General features: G+C 47.7%; 7 protein-coding genes across 7 annotated transcripts; 2 read left to right on the top strand and 5 right to left on the bottom strand.

Moving 5' to 3' along the window:
- Positions 1–755: 755 nt before the first annotated feature.
- On the bottom strand, positions 756–3,403 carry EDB82DRAFT_575020 (uncharacterized protein). The gene is made up of 4 exons (XM_025734994.2): positions 2,485–3,403; positions 1,479–2,091; positions 1,305–1,433; positions 756–1,258 (listed from the first exon to the last, which is right to left on the bottom strand). The coding sequence occupies exons 1-4, from the start codon at positions 3,219–3,221 to the stop codon at positions 827–829; spliced, it is 1,911 nt and encodes a 636-aa protein (XP_025585745.2). The 5' UTR covers positions 3,222–3,403; the 3' UTR covers positions 756–826.
- Positions 3,404–5,143: 1,740 nt separating this feature from the next.
- EDB82DRAFT_172508 (Fungalysin metallopeptidase-domain-containing protein) lies at positions 5,144–7,485 on the top strand. The gene is made up of 5 exons (XM_025734992.2): positions 5,144–5,647; positions 5,698–6,080; positions 6,134–6,731; positions 6,780–7,147; positions 7,198–7,485. Exons 1-5 carry the CDS (start codon positions 5,285–5,287, stop codon positions 7,379–7,381), a joined length of 1,896 nt encoding a protein of 631 aa, XP_025585743.1. The 5' UTR covers positions 5,144–5,284; the 3' UTR covers positions 7,382–7,485.
- A 190-nt stretch (positions 7,486–7,675) lies between these two features.
- EDB82DRAFT_499233 (NADP-dependent oxidoreductase domain-containing protein) lies at positions 7,676–9,177 on the bottom strand. Its single transcript, XM_025734991.2, has 4 exons — positions 8,896–9,177; positions 8,688–8,841; positions 8,331–8,635; positions 7,676–8,278 (listed from the first exon to the last, which is right to left on the bottom strand). Exons 1-4 carry the CDS (start codon positions 8,999–9,001, stop codon positions 7,776–7,778), a joined length of 1,068 nt encoding a protein of 355 aa, XP_025585742.1. The 5' UTR covers positions 9,002–9,177; the 3' UTR covers positions 7,676–7,775.
- Positions 9,178–9,396: 219 nt separating this feature from the next.
- Positions 9,397–11,316, bottom strand: EDB82DRAFT_499231 (major facilitator superfamily domain-containing protein). Its single transcript, XM_025734990.2, has 4 exons — positions 11,027–11,316; positions 10,574–10,973; positions 9,675–10,519; positions 9,397–9,557 (listed from the first exon to the last, which is right to left on the bottom strand). The coding sequence occupies exons 1-3, from the start codon at positions 11,270–11,272 to the stop codon at positions 9,720–9,722; spliced, it is 1,446 nt and encodes a 481-aa protein (XP_025585741.2). The 5' UTR covers positions 11,273–11,316; the 3' UTR covers positions 9,397–9,557; positions 9,675–9,719.
- Positions 11,317–11,475: 159 nt separating this feature from the next.
- Positions 11,476–13,482, bottom strand: EDB82DRAFT_172471 (uncharacterized protein). Its single transcript, XM_065607121.1, has 6 exons — positions 12,827–13,482; positions 12,752–12,771; positions 12,660–12,693; positions 12,537–12,610; positions 12,106–12,485; positions 11,476–12,055 (listed from the first exon to the last, which is right to left on the bottom strand). The coding sequence occupies exons 1-6, from the start codon at positions 13,026–13,028 to the stop codon at positions 11,584–11,586; spliced, it is 1,182 nt and encodes a 393-aa protein (XP_065464841.1). The 5' UTR covers positions 13,029–13,482; the 3' UTR covers positions 11,476–11,583.
- Positions 13,483–14,176: 694 nt separating this feature from the next.
- Positions 14,177–15,159, top strand: EDB82DRAFT_555687 (EthD domain-containing protein; the record flags this gene model as incomplete). The annotated part of the gene is made up of 2 exons (XM_025734988.2): positions 14,177–14,389; positions 14,470–15,159. 2 exons carry the CDS (start codon positions 14,177–14,179, stop codon positions 14,761–14,763), a joined length of 507 nt encoding a protein of 168 aa, XP_025585739.1. The 3' UTR covers positions 14,764–15,159.
- On the bottom strand, positions 14,884–18,433 carry EDB82DRAFT_499220 (glycosyl hydrolases family 31-domain-containing protein). The gene has a single exon (XM_025734986.2). It carries the CDS (start codon positions 17,969–17,971, stop codon positions 15,089–15,091), a length of 2,883 nt encoding a protein of 960 aa, XP_025585738.1. The 5' UTR covers positions 17,972–18,433; the 3' UTR covers positions 14,884–15,088.
- Between the last annotated feature and the right edge of the window lie 574 nt (positions 18,434–19,007).

Here is a 19,007-nt window from a genome sequence, read left to right as displayed (position 1 = left end):
TAGGAAGTTGTTCTCCACCATACTTATCTCAACGATAATCAAAACATATGTGGCTTTGAGACTCTTCCGGATATTTTTCTTTGCTTGCCCGTACATTTTACCTTTCAGCTTGTCCAAATCCAATTTGACATCATTAGTGTTCCAGCCCATGTAAGAATACAAGGTAATACCATCAACGTTGAGGGCCGCCCTGCCCGTAGGTGCAGTAACGGCGACCTTTTTACCAGCAGCTTGGAGCTGAGCTATGGCAGCTTTCAGAACAGTAGATTTTCCGCAGCCGGCTGAACCGGTAAAGAAGACGTTTTCGTCGCTCATGATCAGGTTAAGAAGATCTTGTTGTTCCCTACAGAGCGTTGGACCCGTAAGTTCTCGGGTGTCGGGCTCATCCTCGTCTGATGATATGCTGATGAATGATACAGCAAGTTCTTGTCTTTCTGGTGAAGGAGGAGGAGGAGGGAGAGACCGCTGCATTGCCTGTCTTTGCGGTAGAGGAGGAGGGATAGGACGGAAATAGTCATTGAGAGATATTTGTCCAGCAATTTGTTCCATGGCTTTGGATTAAAGGGTGAAAGATGATGGTGATAGTGCCTGACGAAAGTGTCTCCATTACACCACTGAGGGACCCTGAAATTGAAATGATGTTGAGGTTCGGTTGGCGAGGACACAAGATGAAAGTGGCGGCATGAAGAACGAGGCGACATATCACGTGCTTCAATCTATACCGTTTTCTTCGGCTTAGGCGTCAATGATGATACGACGAATTTATAGCTGATGAAGTTGTGGATGTCAATAATTGCCAATACTACCTACTGTGGAAATGTCCGTTTTATAAAACCTGACCCCAGACAAATTCAACAGCAACATTCAACATTGCAGCTAAATTATCACTCCCAGTTTGCCAATTTTGTAATTTCTGCCTTGTATCTGAACCCCCCGGGCTTGTCATTGCGTCGACAAGCTCACCCAAAGTAACCACAGCACAGCCAGTATCAAAGACATTCTTTTCCATTTGCCATTCCTCCCGTGTTCGCGCTTCCCAAAGCATTTTGCTTGATGGTAGTGCAAGACTTTCCAATGCACCATAGCGGCTGCATGTTCGGCCGTTCTCAATGGTGATGACGCAGCTTATTACCAGCCACAGGCAGGACATGCGGCGACGTGATTCGGCAAAAATCCACGCCTCCCATGTCGCGCTGGGTTCGCTCACCTCTGAGTTAGAGTAACAACCTGTGAGGTCGAGGAAGCGCGATCCGATAATCTGGGATTGTGAGTGATATTGATCAAACGGTTGTGGTGATGTTTACCTCGACTGTTTCAAATAATGTCGTAATCCGCTCCTTATTATCTGTGTCGGAATCGCTCATCGCCATAATCATGTAGATGATCATGACCTGTAGACACAAGTGAACCTCCAAAGGGGTGAATGTACACAGCTGTTCATGTCAGCGGCATTCTAAACACATCCGAAAATACATTACCTTCTCTTGGAGGCGGTTCTGCTCCGCGCTTATCGTCTTCCATAAAAATGGCCCAGTTTCGGGCGTTCTCGATGCAAAGAGCTGGGCAATACCCATACAGTTACTGAGCGCCTCCGGGAGATGCTGTTGATGCCAGTGAGGATGAATAAATTGTGGAAATGTTTGCCGACGAAGCATCATTTGAGGGTATGCGTAAAGCATCTGCATAACGATACGTGATGCGTGCTGTAAGTTTGACAGACGACGGGGTACACGAGTCAAATCTCCTTTAGCACTAAGTGATTTTGGTACCATGCTCATTCGGAGATCGCTAGAGATATTCCAGAACGATATATCTTCATAAGATGTAATCGGCTGAGATGCCGAGAGCGTGTTCAATGGTGCCGCCCAGTCAACCATCACATCATTAAAGTCAAAAGAGGTACTCATAGACTCAGTAGCCACAACGTAGTCTAGGCTTTGTAAATCGGTATGGCCTGAATCATCGCCTTGTTGTTTCTGTCCGATCTCTGACACGTTCTCATGACAAAATTGTTGTTGGTATATGCACTGCATATTCCTCTTTTGACACCGTGAACACGGTTGACCAAAACTGCATTTCGCCTTGGCTATCCTGCAAGCAGTGCATGACTTTGAGCGGCCTTTTCGATGACTTTGCGCACGCTGACAATACTTAACGTGGCGTTTGTATGGGTGTTCTAGACAAACTCTATTAATAACTACCGTCAGATTAGGTATATCAGACTGCACACCTTGGGTGAAGAATTTGTCGCAGAGATGGCATAACTGAACAAAAGGTGTTCCTACCGAAGTGTCCATTTTCCGCGATGAGTATTAAGTTTTCACAAAGGTCAAGAGTCAGGATGAGGGACGACAGTTTGTAAGCAGAAACTGGGATTCGGAGTTTAGGCTAAAGTCCTTTGAGGTACAACAGGTAAGACTCAGCGATTACATAATCAAATTATGACGTAGAAGCCGTCCTAAAATACAGCATTGCAATGATCACCTTGGAAGTTCTCCATTGCGATCGCTGATAGTCTTATGCGGTCCATCGTTGTCGGTAGTGGTAGCTAATTCCACAATCCTCTCAGCTCCAACCTCTGGGGTCGTTCCCCAGTCATGGTAACCCGACAAAGCTGTCTTGACCAAGCCCGGACAAACAGAGTTCACTTTTCCACCGATATCGTCGAGCTCCCGGGCAAAGTTAAACATAAGCATGTTGACGGCTGCTTTGCTCGCATCATACACCTTATAGTCGATGTTGTAGTAAATGGTAGTTTCATCGGTGGCTTTGGCGAGACTACCCATTACGCTTGTTACAAAGATGATGCGAGGTGGGCCTGCTTTGGCTTGACGTAGAAGTGGAAGAAGGCTTTGAGTAAGGTAGCCAGTTCCGATGACATTGGTTGTGAATGTTTTCTGGTACAGTTCCCAAGTTGTCAGGCCCTTGTGTCCATCAAGCAAGACAGCAGCATTGTTGATCAGAACATCGAGGTAACCATAGGTCTGTTCGATATGTATAGTGGCCTTGCTGATAGACTCGGGGGAAGTGAGGTCTAGTTCGACAACATTCGCCTTATAACCCTCGTTGCGAAGATCAGAGACGATCTGTTCTCCGGCTTTCGTGTTACGGACACCAAGAAGGACATGGTAGTTGTGCTTGGTAGCAAGTTTTTTGATGACAGCAAGGCCAATGCCTTGAGTTGATCCGGTAACAAGAACGAGAGAAGAGTTGATAGTCATGTTCGTCAAAGGGTTCTTGAGTAATCTTGGAGATGTCGATGCTATATTGGATGATGAGGAGATACTGATGAAAGGACTGATTATGATGCCTTGATATAGTGTCTTTTATAGTTTACAGCACATATGTATTCCATCATAATGAAGACTTAACATCGTCCTTCGACGGCCAAAGTGGCCGCCAGACCCAAGCTATCATATTATCTTGTTATGGTGTTGAGGCTGACAAGGACCAAATTGGCCGGTGACCCCCACCAAAGCCACCGGCCAATTTGGCCGTAAGACTTCATTTGACCAACTGTTGTGAATTTACGGAACGGCAATCGGCAACCGTGATGAAAATTTGTTATTGTCTACTTGCGTTAACAATTCACATGAAAGACTCATTTGCCGCTCGATATACCCAAACCTCCTGGCAGTTTTGGAGTCTTCGCAGTTCTTGGCCAAGTTCGTCTATATTGATAAGAAGGGTATACCCCATTTGAATCAAACAAAGACCTGCAACAAGTCCAAGGTATTTTCAGATTGAGACACCCGATTCAATGTTCGCAATAAGATCCCTATTCGGTAGATAAAAAAAACACGTGGTGTTTCTCGATATGATGCATTCATCCAGAGATAATATTAGAGATGTGAAACGGATTACATGTTATGTTTGAACATTCTCAAGTTTGTGACAATATCCATCTTGGTCTTCAAAAGCCTACGCGACTTTTCTACGTACCTTTGACGCGACATCCTGGTAATCCATATTCCACCTTGAAAGGCACAGGAAGATCAGCACAAGGATGCAACCGAGAAAGAAGACATGGATGACTGTTGTAGGGACCGACGATAACACATCACCCAGAAGACTGAGCGGTTTTCCACTCAGTACTCAACAGATGCATCATGCATGTTACCTTCCTAAAAGCACAACCAACATCAAATAAGACCACATGGTTAGTGGAACCAAGCATTTCGAAAAGGCAAGTCAAAGCCCGACGGGTCAGCGGCCTCTTAATAGATCTCTCGGGACATATAGGCTCTTGACCAGCTGTGGTCTGACTGGCCCTTCTGTTCCCATTGTGTCATTAGGCACTGATAACAAATGACTCGATCAAAGTCATTGGATGAGTCGGAGGTTGTATTCCCGGCCTGGATGGCCCAACTTGGAAGGTCCCCAGATCATGCAGGGGTTGAAATGGTAGATCGCACGGCGCATGACTCGCTAAAAAAGAAGCTCGCCCGGTAGCGTTAAAGAGACGCAGGGGCCGAAGCAGGCGCTTACATAGATTGCCAGTTATCTATCTTGGTGATCAGATGCACAAGATAGGTGTTTGCGGTGAGGGTGTATGTTCTATACCAGAAGCATCTGTTCTCTTTTAACCGGGTTCGTGCCAAGAAGGTTAACAGTGAGATATCTCGTATTTGGGATTGTTCTGCAGCGGTGATTGTAACGTGACACTGATTAGCAAACGTGCTCTGAGACTTGGCTGAAAGAAGATCTACCTGACTCTATTTGTGATAAGCTTAACTAATAACTTTCGAGCCTAACTGAAAGCTCGTATAACGGTCTCTCCACACTATTCGGGGATAAAGTCCGTCCCCAAATCCACTTCCTCATCAACGATGCTTCGCGCCGAGCCGTTTTATTCACGGCTCTTGTTTATCCGATAGACCTTCCTATCCTGCTGGGTATGGTATTGGAGTACTGCATAGTATCCATGTCAGCTAAGACCTGGCTGACAGCACGGTGACAATTAAGCTCCATAAAACTGCTATCACTCACGATGCCCCATGATCGCGTGTTTGAACTGCCGTGAAGATAATAAATTACCCCAGACAAAAGACCCTTCTTCTCTTGGCAGATATATCCCGAAATAGGCCGGTGGTTAGCATCTGGCGTCTAAGTAGCCAAGATACACAAAAGTCCCGATCGAATGGGGAAGCTAAAAAGAAGCAGAGGAGAATGAATTCTGTTTCTATGAAATGGAAACTATATAACAGCTCAAGACCTTCCATGATGGTTTCTTTTACCCCATCATCAACACTCTCTCTTCTCACAATCCTCACTCGTTCTCAACATGCGCTTCTCCGATAGTCTCCTCCTAATAGGCCTCACCGGCCTAGCCGGTGCCCATCCCAGCCGAAGGGCACCCAACCCATCTCCCATGAGCAAGCGAGGTCTTGACCTAGAAGCTTTCAAGCTTGCTCCAATGGCCGAGTATGTTTCTCAGGAAGAGGTTCCTGAGGACGTCAGTGCCAAGGTTGTTACCAAGCGAGCTGACTACACAGAGACTGCCAGTGACTTGGTCAAGGCCACATACCCCAAGGCTGAGTTCCGCATGGTTGACGACCACTATGTCGGCACCAACGGTATTGCCCACGTCAACTTCAAGCAAACCGTCAATGGCATCGACATCGATAATGCCGACTTCAACGTCAACGTGAGTGACCTTGACAAGGTCGTGTGAGAGCATACGCTGATAGTAAACAGATTGGTGCTGATGGAGAAGTCTTTTCCTACGGAAACAGCTTCTTCGATGGCAAGATGCCTGGTCCTCTGACTAAGCGAGACGAGAAGGATCCTGTTGAGGCTCTCAAAGACACCGTCGATGTTCTCTCACTTCCTGTTGAGGCTGATAAGGCCAAGGCTGTTAAGAAGAGTGACAAGCATTACGAGTTCACAGGAACTTCTGGTACTGTCAGCAAGCCCGAGGCTAAGCTCGCTTATCTCGTTGATGATGGCAAACTAAAGCTCACTTGGCGAGTTGAGACTGATGTTCTTGACAACTGGCTCTTGACTTATGTCAATGCTGCCAAGACTGATGAGGTTGTTGGTATTGTTGACTACGTCGCCGAGGCTACTTATGAGGTTTAGTAAGTTCATCCTTATCTGTTAATTATAATTGGGAGACTAACCATTTCGGCAGCCCCTGGGGCGTCAACGATCCTTCTCAAGGTTCTCGCTCCGTGGTCAAGGACCCTTGGGATATCGTCCGATCTGAGTTTACTTGGCAGAGTGATGGCACAGCCAACTACACCACAACTCGTGGCAACAACGGTATCGCTCAAACAAACCCCTCGGGAGGAAGCGCCTACCTTAACAACTACCGCCCTGACTCCAAGTCCCTTACCTTCGAGTACAAATACTCTCCAGCCACAGCCGACCCCACTAGCTACCGTGACGCATCTGTTACCCAGCTTTTCTACACCGCCAACAAGTACCATGATCTTCTTCATGCTCTCGGTTTCAATGAGCAAGCTGGTAACTTCGAGGCTAACAACAACGGTGCGGGCGGTAAGGGCAATGACCAGGTTATTCTCATGGCTCAGGATGGAGGATTCACCAACAACGCTATGTTCTCATCTCCTCCCGACGGTCAGCCTGGACGTATGAGAATGTTCTTGTGGGATACTAGCAACCCCAAGCGTGACTGCACATTTGATGCCGGCGTGGTTATCCACGAGTACACCCACGGTCTTAGCAACCGTTTGACTGGTGGTCCTGCGAACGGAGGATGTCTTCCTGTAAGTTTCTTTAACCGCTGCGTGATAAACGCATGCTAACATTCTCAGGGTGGTGAGTCTGGTGGCATGGGAGAAGGATGGAGTGACTTCATGGCCATCGCTATCCACCTCCAGCCCAAGGACACTCGCTCCGCCAACAAACCCATGGGTGACTGGATCTCTGGCAAGGCTGCTGGTATCCGTGCTTACCCCTACAGCACAAGCCTGACCACTAACCCGTACACCTACAAGAGCGCCAACGGGCTTTCTAGCGTGCACGCTATCGGAACGGTCTGGGCCACGATCCTGTACGAGGTCATGTGGAACTTGATTGAGAAGCATGGCAAGAACGATGATGATATGCCCAAGTTCAACGGTCAGGTCCCTACTGATGGAAAGTATCTTTCCATGAAGCTTGTCATGGACGGCATGGCTCTGTAAGTTCACTACTTGTGATTCTTGGTGACCTTTTGCTAACTTTTTGTAGTCAACCTTGCAACCCCAATATGGTTCAGGCTCGTGATGCTATCATTGATGCCGATACCGCTCTGACTGGCGGTAAGAACAAGTGTGAGCTCTGGAAGGGTTTCGCCAAGAGAGGTCTGGGTACCGGTGCCAAGTACAGCAGCACCAGCAGAACCGAAAGCTTCACTCTACCTTCTGGCTGCTAGATAAGATACGATGGGATGTTTATGGCCTGTTAGGACGACTTCTGTTAGTATATATATATGATCATGTATATAGGTCTCCAATATGATAATCTGCTTTTCACTCACCTCATTCTGTAACCCTTCTATGTTGCTTCTTGCTTCGCATGACCTGCAAGATGATGCAAGCCCCATCAGATGTTTGTATAGAATATTAAATTACGTATCCTAACTCTTGGGGAAGAAAAGGGTCAACTTCGGCTTGTTCCAATGCTCAATACTCAGTCACGTATATCGTCAATATGTTTCACTTGGGGATGGGATGGGACACATGTAGCAATTATACCACAATAAAGACTACACTATTTGCTTCTCATTATTTTCAGAGTCTACTTTTCATATCTAGACAGTAAATAAATTAAGGCTTCCAGTCCAAAGTCCTCTCACGGTTGTAAGTAGCAGGACCCTTAGGCTTGTTGTCGAGAACCTTCTCAATCTCCTCCAAAACCTGATCATCAATCTTCTTGTAAAGCTCGAGGGCCTTGAAGTTGTCCTCGAGCTGCTCAACCTTTGTGGCTCCGAGAATAACGGTGCTGACGTTGGGGTTCTTGAGAGCCCAGGCAAGAGAGAGCTGGGCAACGTTACCGCCGAGACGCTCAGCAATCTCGGACAGCTTCTTGACCTTCTCGATCTTGGCCTTTCCAGCTTCTGTCTGAAGTTCGCTGACAGTGTTTTCGAAGAAAGACTTGTTAGTAGCGAAACGGGAATCCTCAGGGATACCGTTGTTGTACTTTCCAGTGAGGAGACCGCTGGCGAGAGGGGACCAGATGGTGGTTCCGTACTGGAATTGGTTGTAGAGGGGAGCATACTCAGTCTCGAAGCGCTCACGGTGGAAAGCGTTATACTGGGGCTGCTCGACAACTGTATCAAAGTTAGCATGAACCTCTTAATTGATCAAAGCATGTGGTCTTACCAGGAGCAATGAGGTTGTAACGCTCAGCAATTTGAGTAGCCTCGGTAATCTGAGCAGCGCTCCACTCTGAGGTACCCCAGTAGTAGGCAAGGTTAAGGTTGCGAATGACTTGAGTAAATCCCTCAACAATCTCCTTCATAGGAGTAGCGTAGTCGGGGCGGTGGGCGAAGACAACATCGACGTAAGGCTGTTCCAATCGCTTGAGGGAGCTCTTGAGACCCTCGACGACGTGCTTGCGGGAGAGACCGCGGGTGTTAGGCTCCTTGCGACCTGTGCCGAAGAAAACCTTGGTCGTGAGGACGTATCTGGATCTGTTAGTTCCCTGATTGCTAAAAGACTAAAATTGGTGATGCTTACTCGTCTCGAGGCCAGTTGAGCTCCTTAAGGGCTCGGCCCATCTCAATCTCAGATTCACCGTTGGCATAGACCTCGGCAGTGTCAAAGGTGTTGACACCGTGATCCCAGGCCTTTTGCAAGATTTGCTTGACAATGTCTCCCTTTTGTGTTCCACCTTCAATCTGTTAGTTCGCGTATAAACAATGTCTTGGTCTTGGTAGTATCTTACCGTATGTCAACCAGCCACCCAGACTGAAGACACTAACCTTGAGACCAGTAGGTCCCAGGTGGCGGAACAGCATGTCCTTGGGATCGTAGGCAGTTTCGACGGACATTTTTGCTATGTTTTGCGGGATTAAATAGAAAGTTGAAGGGATGGCGACGTTCAATTGGAAAAAGAGAGGAAGTGAGTTCTTTTCTTATATATGGAAAATTGATGTCATTGAGGATGGTCCAAGCGAAGTGAGGGGTATTGTCTCATCGTGTGTCTCGATGTTGATACAATGATACAATGGCTCCACGCCAGTTCTGATGTCAGTTTAGCGTACCAACTCTGAATCAATAAAGCCAATCAAAGAGTGATGCAGGGAACTATCTCCAGCCTCGGAGTTTACGATCCACTACCATTGGAGGGATAACATTATTAATTCAAGATTTCTCCACTAAAAGAAGTGTACATAACAGCTTCAATGACGCCTACTGCGTAGATGCCTGCATTTTGTTCAATATCGTGGATGGAAAAGAATCAGATTGCGGTTTAGATCATAAGCGGCAACCGTATCTCACTCTTGCAATCATCATAATTAGGATCTTATTGTTAAAGTGCTTACAGTAAACCCCCCCACGCTGTGTTACCCGAACCGCCCGTTTGCTTACGACATCGAGTTACAAGTATGTACTTAAAGCCGATCTTAACTCCGTTCAGGCCACGTCGTTCCCCTCTTGGAGATGACAAGAAACTACCCTTGACTCACTTGCCGTGCCAAACACCGGCTGACTTTGAAACAGATATTCTGTTAACAACTTGGTAACAGTCGCAACGCCGCGATTTTCTCAATTGCCACCATCGTCAGACACTCTCAAAGCAACTTTCACACCTTTCCACATCGGCGCCCAAGCTCCAAACACAGCCGTGACTCCTGTACATAAAATCATTGGTCCGTATTTCGTCGCATAACCCAACGCCTCGTCAGATAAAGATGCTTTGGCCTGTAATAAAACACCACTCAATGGACCTGCAGAGACGAAACCTATCCCTCGCCCGCCCATGAGCATGCCGAAGATGAGCGCTGAATCGGCATCAGAGTCATCCTTTTGAATGTCTGATGACATGTTGGACCATGTTGAGCTGAAGCCACCTGCGAAAAAACCATATAGAACAACAAAGACAACTAGATTGGCGAGGTTTAAACTCAGGCCCCAGAGTAAAAAGATAGGTAGTGCGCTTCCCACAGACGCAATAGTCACAGCTCTAGTCGCTGATGTCTTGTCACCCACCATTCCATGGACAATGCCACCCGGGACTGATGCTACTGAGAATAGCGCGAGAAGGATGGGGCCGGTGATACTGGGCAGTCCAATTGTTGACGCGTAGCTTGCTAGGTATGTACTCGGCATGAGATATCCTAGTGACTGTATGATCACGCCAGCTTGCATCATCCAAAAAGAAGTATGGCGAAGAAAGTTAAATGACAGTGACCGAACCTGAACTTGGTTATGCTGTGGGATCCGAGGTTTGATGAGGAACAATGTGGGAAGACACATTGCAGCGGATGTACCAGCCCAGACCAGGAGAGTCGCGCGTAGACCAATCCGACGAAGCAAGGCATCAAATACAAAGGGCATGGCGATACCTTATACTCAAAGTTAGTCAACTATTTAAAGATTGAGAATAAAGGCGACCATACCAGTCGCCGATTTGCCTGCCCACATAACGCCAAGAGCCATCCCCTTCCTCTCAACGAACCACTCGTTCATATAATGCGAAATCGGACTGAACAGGAGGCCACAGCCAATCGAGTACAGAGCACCCTGAGTCGCAATGAGTCCTGCGACAGTGTCCACGAAAGCTGAAGCTGTAAGACTAGTTGTTGTTATAAGAAGACCAAGAGGTCCACAATATTGACGCAAACGAGGGTATTTGGTAAGAACCATGAATGCGAAGGGCATCATGAGATACATGACGCCTTGTTGTAGTGACCCGATCGTTGCGATCGTGCCAGAAGACTCCTTACTAATAGGGCTTGATGGGCGGGAGTAGTATTCCTGGAATATGCCAAATGAGACTGAGTAGCCCCAGATGGGTAACTATAAGAGTAGGGGTTAGCTTGCTGTAATGCTCATGGAACGCTGTCGGATACTTGGGCCATGGTGCAACAGAGTAGAGTCAGGTAAGCATCCTTCCCACGGTCTGTAGGTGGAAGAGAACCCTCAATTATATGAGATTCATGCTGCCGTTCATCAAGATCCATTGTAGGACTTGCCGTCATCTCTACATCACGCCTAATTGTTGGCCTCGTTGCGCTGGCGATTTGTGTCGAAGAGGAAGACATTATTGCAGTCAGCCAGTCCTTAATATGTAGAAGTAGTACACTTGGCAGAACCATGAGTTTGTGAAAATGCAACAGTCATCGAGAGACAAAGTTTTGCGAATGTTCGTGGGTTAAGAACTGGATATAACTCAACGCGCCCTTGTTTTGACGTTTATGTTGACGTCACGCGATCGACATGACTGATGATCTTTGTTGTTGTTGGCTGTGTTGAGTGTTGCCATGTAACACAATTTTGACGCATTTGCAGCTTGATGGCCGAGTTTTCGAGAGGACAAAACATTGAACTAAGATAAAATATTCGTTTGAAATTACAACATTATGAAAGCCCAATACCCCTATCATCCAACAACGACTAGCTAGTTATCTCATGGACTGCGTGTTACCTCAAACGACTTCGTGTAGGCAATTTTGCTCTGCTGTAAACCCGCCTCCTCACTCGTGTTGTACAAAGCATTCCCTAACTCCCCTTCATCATCCTTACCACCGTTTACTTGCGTTTCCTGACTAACAGTGTCAGGATAATTACTCAACTCCAGTGTATCAAACTGCGAATATCCTGTATGCTTTTTCTTCTTCTTCTTGTCTAATACAAATCGGGATGACTGATCTGACACAGACTCAAACACAGCAACTTCTTCGGGTGCAGGTGAGGAGCCCATCCAATTCGGTGCAATACGCTTGAAGAACTTGCGCAATGTGGGCATTGAGCCGCAAACGATGAAGAGGTTCGCTTCAGCGATAGACCAGACGTTGGCCGGGGCAGCGACCCATGGGATGTCGAGTGCTCCGAGAAGAGCGGGGAGGTAGATCATTCGAATTATTGACGTCGCGACAGTTCTGTGTATTTTCCGTCAGTCCGCAACTTTCCTATCAGAAGTAGCACTTACATGGTGGCAATACCAAACATAATAGCCACTCCAATCTTCTGGCCCAACGGCATCTTCAGCTGGACAATCATGGGTATGGGAATGACAAATAGGATAAGATCAGAGATAATGTTGACCACGGCAATGATGATGTAGACAACAGCATTGTCAGCACACTTTCCACTTGCGAATCGGAACGGATCCCAGGCTGTTTGAATAGGATAACAGCCAAAGAGAAGAAGCGTAGAGATGATAAGAGTGTAAAGAACGACAAAGGCGATGGTTCCAAAAATGACTCGACGGAACCACACTTGTGGTGATATTTGAAAGTAAAATGTTAACAAAGATGTTTTGCTGCAGCCATTGCAGATGATGAAGACGGGTGCAGCGATGTATGAGCTCTTCACGGGTGTCAGATCAGGCTTCAATGGTAACAAGTGATGCAGACTTACGAGCATGTGATTCTCAAAGACGTCGATTGGCATTTCCCATGCGTGGTGGCAGAGACCTCCGATGGAGATGGACCCTGTACGTCTTTAGCAAAATTTGGACGTCAGGACTGGTGAAACACTCACATATCTGAATCGACTGCATGACAAGCGAGCAGATCTTGATAAAGCAACTTTGTTAGTTCGTGACCACTTCCTGCATGTTATAGTTGACTTACCCAAGCAACTACAATCAGAGCTTCGCGGCAGATCAGTTTCGGTGCCAACTGTACGGGCTTATCAATGCAACTTACCATCATCGATCTTCAAGCTTCCCAAGATGAAGTACTTCGTATAGAGTCTCTGTAATAAAAACAGGAACGCAATTGGTCCGAGAATAGCGAATACAAGATAATGCTCGATGGCATCTTGTTTCTGCGGGTTGTCAAAGTCCACCACGTAGCTTTCAGGTGGTGGTAGGAAGGTCGTCACGCCGTTCGTCACTGGGTAAGGCATGTCAAGACACAGCTTCTATCATCAAAGAGTGGTGTAACCGGACGAACTGCCAAGATGAGGAAGTGCCCTTTGTTATAATTACAAGATATTCATATTTGGTCATTTTGTCAGATGAGACGGTTCCGGAAATCAAGACTAGATTGCTCTTCGGATCCCATCGACGACACAGCAAACCCAACGAAACAATAGGTGATGGAGAAAACTTAGTTGGTCTGATCTCTATTCTCCATCGCGACCAAACCCACTTCATCGGAGTTGGCTTTCGGAACCCAAGGCCTGCATATGTCTCAATCCAAGAAATTGCATGGGTCATGGGGGATCCGTGTCTTGGATCTTGGGCATTGTTCGTTGTATATGTGTTGGTGACGAGACTTTTTGCGTGTAGTAATGTATGTTTGTCACGGAACTAGTGTCATCTTCTTCCTATTGTTCTTTTTGTGGTGGCGTTCCTTCGAGAGGGATATGCGTTACTATTGGTGCGGTTCTTTGTTAAGGCATGATGCCAAGCAGCTGTTGGGCCGGTCTAGAGCTGACGCGAGGATAGCGGGCCGTCGTTTCCCACTCGGGGATGTTGACTGATACGGCATCTGGAGGTTGTCGAAGATTTGACTACCTGCCTATACTTACTATTATGTGAGATTTTGGTACCTGACAACTATGAACGCGGTTTTACTATCCACGCGCGGAACTGTAGCATCGACAGGCTTTCCCGCATAACGCCGCGGAACCGCTGCGGCGTTGCGTAAAGATCTGTCGAAATGCGAACAGTCGAGTTCAGACGTGCTTCTAAATCTCAAATCTAGACCACGCCCTTGGAATTCGGAAGAATATCCCTGATTGCAACAAGTGAGGGAACCGAGATAATCCTTGAACAAGAACAACATGTCTTAGTTGCAAATTCTAGTCAACCCATTGTTCTCTATAGTGGCGTTCTCAGTTGACCTCATGTCCCGAATCCATTTGACAAGACCGCCTTGGAAGTGTTGGTTCTAGGAATTTGACCACCAACTCTTCGCGAGACAGTCACATTACTCGGTCCATAATCTCCTTTGTTCAAATACCCGACATGGTTGCCGGGAAGTCTGAAGCCACAAATATCCTCATCTTCATTGTTCAATCTTACTATCACAATTCAAAAAGTAAACAACATGGTCCAAATCACGTCATTTCTTACCCTCGCTGTTGGTCTTGTTGGGACAACATTGGCCTCGTCCTCGAACACAGGGCTGTTGCAGATGTTGACTTACATCAAGCGTCATCCCAACATGACCCGTGCTGAGTTCTGGGAGTACTGGGACACTCAACATACACCCAAGGTTATTCCACTTGCAACTAACTTTGGCATATCCAGATACCAGCAGGTAACACTCCCTCTGCCGACACCAAACTCCATCAGTGTAGACTAGTGATTCGCTAACTCATCCCCGTTATCAGATTCGAGTTGGCGGGAAGATTGTCCCCACCGACTTCAAACAAACTCGTCGAGTTTGATGGGATTGCCATGTTCCTTTATGAGTCAGCTGACGACCTGACTGCCATGTTGGCGCACCCTTACTACATCGATGTCGTCGAACCTGACGAGCATGTCTTCATCGACAAGTCTGCGTATGGCAATGGAATGGTCGCTACTTACATCGGCGAACATATTGAGGTGGTGGGCGACGAGCGGAGTGTTTGGGTGGGTGACAAGAAAACTCGCAACAAATACCAGAAGCTTTTCAAATCGTACCGATAAGCGCCTGGAGCCTGAATGGTGGCTTTCATCAGGCTTCATGCGCAGATACCACTCATACTCTACCCATGTTATTGTGATCGAATGTTGTTTTCGAAGATCTGTCCCTGACAACTGTGTTTTGCTTAAGCCAAACCCACGATATTTTGTGCCAATTCACCACGGCGGAAAGAACTGCATCTCGTCTTGGATACAACAATAGATATCAATTTACATCTTTCATATAACCACAACCTTCATTAACGGCTCATTATATACATCAAGAATTTTGAATACAGTCATGAACCAGCGTCAAAGTAGCAAAATCATCATCCTGTTCGCTCTGTTCTCAGAAGAGATCCACATAACACTTCTTCGTCAAAGGTACATCCGCCGCAAAGATCAGCTTCTTGTTCTCAGAGTCATACTCTGCATGATCGGTGCCCTTGGGCTGCTTTTCAACACCAAGAATGGTGATCGTCTCAATCTTGACACCGGCATCGTACTCAAAGCTTCCACCCATACTCAGCTTGCCCTTGGTGTAAGTGAAGTCAATCTCGGATACAGCGTCCTGGACGACAGACTCTCCATCGTCGAGGTACAAAGATCCAGAAGCCTTACCGTTCAGACCGGGTGCAATAACAAGGTTGAAACCCTTCTTGCGGAGAGCGGTGGTAGTGTTGGCACTGTCGACACGCTGGGGGTAGATGATGCCACCCTTGTAATGAACCATGATATCAGTGAGCTCAACCTCTGCAGACTCATATGAACCAGTACCACGAACAGGCTTTCCGGTGGACCACTCGTAGAAAATGTCATCAGGGAGGTAATATTCCAACTCAGTACTGTTCTCCTTTGTAACAGGGCTGACGAGGATGCCATCACCATAAAAGAACTGAAGGTCGATGGAGTATGTGTTCTTGTCGTTGGGGTAGTTGAAGAACAGAGGGTTGAGAGTAGGGGTGCCTGTCTGGTTCTGCTTGTAAATGGCAGTGTAGATGTAATCGAGGAGCTTGTAACGAATGGCGATACCAGTACGGGCTGCCTCGGCGACCTTGGGCCAGCGGTAGAATTCTTGTGATGCAGCAGTGATCTCGTTGTGGTTACGGAAGAAAGTGTAGAAACTTCCAAGCGTAGCCCATCTAGCGCATAGAGTCTCAGTGACGTTACCGCCGAAACCACAGACATCGGCACCAACAACAGGAATTTGGTAGATGGATGCAAATTGGAGAAGCTGACCAATGCTAAAGCGGTACTGATCCCAGATCGAGAGGTTGTCACCAAGCCAATGCGAGACATCCTTGCCAGAACCAGCAAAGGTGCTACGCGTGATAACAAGAGCGCGCTTGTCGGGACGTCGAGCACGCATGGCATTGTGCGAATGTGTTGACATCTGAGCGCCGTACAAGTTGTGTGTGTCATACTGGAGGTAATCTCCGCTCTGCACAAGATCGGTATCGGTAGTGCCGTCAGCAAGCGTCGGTCCCGCGCCGTTCTGGATCATGTAGGGAGGCTGGATGAGCTCTCGATTGGGAAGACCCTTGCACTCATTCGGGCCACAACCAGATCCGGTCTTCTTGCCATTTGGCCAGCTGGAGCCAGGGCGGCCGTACTTGTTCTGTCCCCAGTGCTTCTTGGTAGCCCACTGTCCAACGCCACGGCTGTGGGATGTTGTGCGGGCTGCCATGGAGCGCTTGTGGATGGTGGTCTTGGCGATGGAAACAGACTCACGCGTGTTAAGACGAGAAGATGCAGGCTGTAGACTGTCGGGGAAGCCAGGGATAGGAGCAGGAGGACCATCACGGACGGGAGGCGGCTTGGGGGGATCACCATCAATCTCTGCGAACTTCTCAGGAGTGGTGTTGTTGCCAGGGTAAGGACGGTTGAAGAAGTTTGCAGGCTCATTCATATCAATCCAGAGACCATCGATATCAGGACCGTTCTCGCCATCGAAGAAATTGGCAAAGAGCTCGTTCCAGTACTTTTGTGAGTTGGGGTTGAACCAGTCAGGGAAGACACTGGGTCCAGCCCACACAACACCTCGGTAGTCGGAGCCGTTGGGCTCTTTCATGAAAGTGTCGTACTCGAGGCCTGAATCAAGGGCCGGATTAGATTCCATGTCATATACGGCTGGGTCAACCATGACGATGTACTTCTGGTCTCGTGCATGGATCGTATCAACAAGGTCCTTGTACTTGTCTGCAGGGAAGCGCTCTGGATCAATGGTGAAGATGCGTCGACGGTCCATGTAGTCAATATCTGTCCACATCGTCTCGAGTGGGATTCCAGCAGCGGAATAGTTGGCTACAACAGCAGCAACCTCATAAACATCACGGTAGCCGTATCGGCACTGGTGAAAACCGAGACCCCAGTAAGGCGTCATGAGGGGTAGAGTGGTAATCTCGGCGTACTGCTTCGCGACATCACGAGGCGATGGCCCAGCAACGAAGTAAAAGTCGAGAACACCGCCAATAATATTATACTCCAAAAACTGCTGGCCATTCTTCTTATCGATGAAAACGTCCATGCCGTTGGAGTTGAGAAGGAAAACACCGTGAGTGCCCTTCTCCCGATGATCGAAGTAGATGGGATGAGCTCCATAGAGGTTTTGACCCTTGGGTGTACCATATGAGTCGCGGGTGTAGATAGTGCGGGTGTAGTTGGTCGAGTTCAGCATGAAAGGATCGCTATGCTCGCCGAGACCGTAGAGATGAGGGCGATCGGGAAGCTTGGTCTTGAGATAGACGTACTGACTCTCAAAGACAAGATCGCTGCCCGAGGTATCAAAAAGCACTTCATCGGTATCCCTCCTGGAAACGGTGAAGGAGAAAGGATCCGCCTTGAAGTCAAACTTGAGCCTCGAGTTTTTGGGTGAAGCCCACTGTCCGAGCCCAGGACGAGGGAAAACGTCATCTGGGACTTGGTAAACAGTGTTGTTCGTATCCAAGATCTTGACATGCAGTCGGTCTTCGGTCTGATATTCAACCTCAAGTTTCAGCTCAGGCAGATCGATTCCGTAGACATCACAGGCCTGACCCGCGAGGGAAAGGTCAGCGTAAAAGCCAGATCGGGTCTCCCAGTGCTTTGTGGCTTTGTAGCCGGGACACTTGGAGAGGTCCTTTTCGAAAAGGTCTCTGCGGGGCTTGTCGAGGTCTTCGACGCCTGCCTTGCTCTGGGCAAGCGCAGTGCCTGTGAGGGCTGCAGCGGAAGTGAGCAGCTTCTTGAAGAACATGATTGAATTGGTCGCTGTCTGAAGAACCGGGACTCAACTGACGTTCGTTCCAAGGTTTCTTATATATACTTCAAGGTCTTGGCGATCATGACCTTGAAAACTTGGGATGGATTTAACCTGCACTCGTCACTCTGCAGACTACCCCGGTGCGGAGACTCCGCCTCATGATGAACAGTACTAGACAAGGGCCAAGCAGTTCTGGGAGACGAAAACCGCTACAACGGTTCATTACTCAACGTTGATCAGAAAAACGGTTAAACAAATGGATTCTAGACAAGTGCATCGCATATATATGGCCGAGAAAAGAGCCGGGAGAAAGCAAGTTCTGGGTTTAGTTGCCTGATGCTGTGCAAGGATCAATGATGCATGACTTGAGAGTCGGAGTCTCCATTTGCGGGGTTGGAGAAGTACAAGAGTAAGCTTGTTTACAAAGTGATGCCCCGGATTCTATCACCAGACTAAAGGAAGCCATAAGAAAAATTTGCTGGTAAAATTACTCGGCCACTCGATGTTGGATTGGTCCAATCTCGGGCCGAAGGTTATGCATGAATTCAAGAACGATGATGAAAACAGCCATTGACAAATGAATGGGCCCTGGAGATGTCATGGTTTTGGTAATGATCGCTGGAATGGTAGGATGACCTGGGGAAATTAGTGTGGCGGAACTGGGTTAGGGTAGTGTAATGTACCTGTAGACAGAGAGTGATCCGAGACTAACAGCAACCAGTGGTTCAGTGTCAGGATTCTGTCAGTACTTCATCTTGCTTCGACAGCAGTACTTTCATCTTGACATCACCACCTCCCACTTCTTCACATCTTACTCGGCCGGCCTCGGTCTCCCTCTCGGAGGCATTTTTCTTAGCTCACGAGTCCATGTTGTTTTAGCGGACAATCCCCAGGGCCAAGCAATGATTCCCATGGGGAAAGGGACGACGGCGTACGGGGAAATTCCCGACATCCTTGACCGAGGGCCCAGCCACCAAAATAACAAGCACTCTTCGCTAACTAATCACTCTGAGGATGCCGCGTTATTTTG

Source organism: Fusarium venenatum (genome assembly GCF_020744135.1).
Source record: "Fusarium venenatum strain MPI-CAGE-CH-0201 chromosome Unknown EDB82scaffold_2, whole genome shotgun sequence".
NCBI lineage: Eukaryota > Fungi > Ascomycota > Sordariomycetes > Hypocreales > Nectriaceae > Fusarium > Fusarium venenatum.
Note: the sequence above shows the minus strand (reverse complement) of the source record. Positions and strands in the feature narration are given on the sequence as shown.

Bases quoted from the DNA above. Each gene is read 5' to 3' on its own strand.
- EDB82DRAFT_575020 (XM_025734994.2), bottom strand. From the start codon at position 3,221: ATGACTATCAACTCTTCTCTCGTTCTTGTTACCGGATCAACTCAAGGC. The intron at 2,092-2,484 runs GTGATCATTGCA...CACTGCTTGCAG, and splicing joins CGCAATGGAGAACTTCCAAG to GATAGCCAAGGCGAAATGCA. The intron at 1,259-1,304 runs GTAAACATCACC...TCACAATCCCAG, and splicing joins CATTATTTGAAACAGTCGAG to ATTATCGGATCGCGCTTCCT.
- EDB82DRAFT_499233 (XM_025734991.2), bottom strand. From the start codon at position 9,001: ATGTCCGTCGAAACTGCCTACGATCCCAAGGACATGCTGTTCCGCCAC. The intron at 8,636-8,687 runs GTAAGCATCACC...TAACAGATCCAG, and splicing joins CTCAACTGGCCTCGAGACGA to ATACGTCCTCACGACCAAGG. The intron at 8,279-8,330 runs GTAAGACCACAT...ACTTTGATACAG, and splicing joins TTACAACCTCATTGCTCCTG to TTGTCGAGCAGCCCCAGTAT.
- EDB82DRAFT_499231 (XM_025734990.2), bottom strand. From the start codon at position 11,272: ATGGTTCTGCCAAGTGTACTACTTCTACATATTAAGGACTGGCTGACT. The intron at 10,974-11,026 runs GTATCCGACAGC...CTACTCTTATAG, and splicing joins TCTGTTGCACCATGGCCCAA to TTACCCATCTGGGGCTACTC. The intron at 10,520-10,573 runs GTATGGTCGCCT...TTTGAGTATAAG, and splicing joins GGCAGGCAAATCGGCGACTG to GTATCGCCATGCCCTTTGTA.
- EDB82DRAFT_172471 (XM_065607121.1), bottom strand. From the start codon at position 13,028: ATGCCTTACCCAGTGACGAACGGCGTGACGACCTTCCTACCACCACCT. The intron at 12,772-12,826 runs GTAAGTTGCATT...TCTGCCGCGAAG, and splicing joins AAGCTTGAAGATCGATGATG to CTCTGATTGTAGTTGCTTGG. The intron at 12,486-12,536 runs GTAAGTCTGCAT...ACACCCGTGAAG, and splicing joins TCTTTGAGAATCACATGCTC to AGCTCATACATCGCTGCACC.
- EDB82DRAFT_499220 (XM_025734986.2), bottom strand. From the start codon at position 17,971: ATGTTCTTCAAGAAGCTGCTCACTTCCGCTGCAGCCCTCACAGGCACT.
- EDB82DRAFT_172508 (XM_025734992.2), top strand. From the start codon at position 5,285: ATGCGCTTCTCCGATAGTCTCCTCCTAATAGGCCTCACCGGCCTAGCC. The intron at 6,081-6,133 runs GTAAGTTCATCC...CCATTTCGGCAG, and splicing joins GAGGCTACTTATGAGGTTTA to CCCCTGGGGCGTCAACGATC. The intron at 7,148-7,197 runs GTAAGTTCACTA...AACTTTTTGTAG, and splicing joins GTCATGGACGGCATGGCTCT to TCAACCTTGCAACCCCAATA.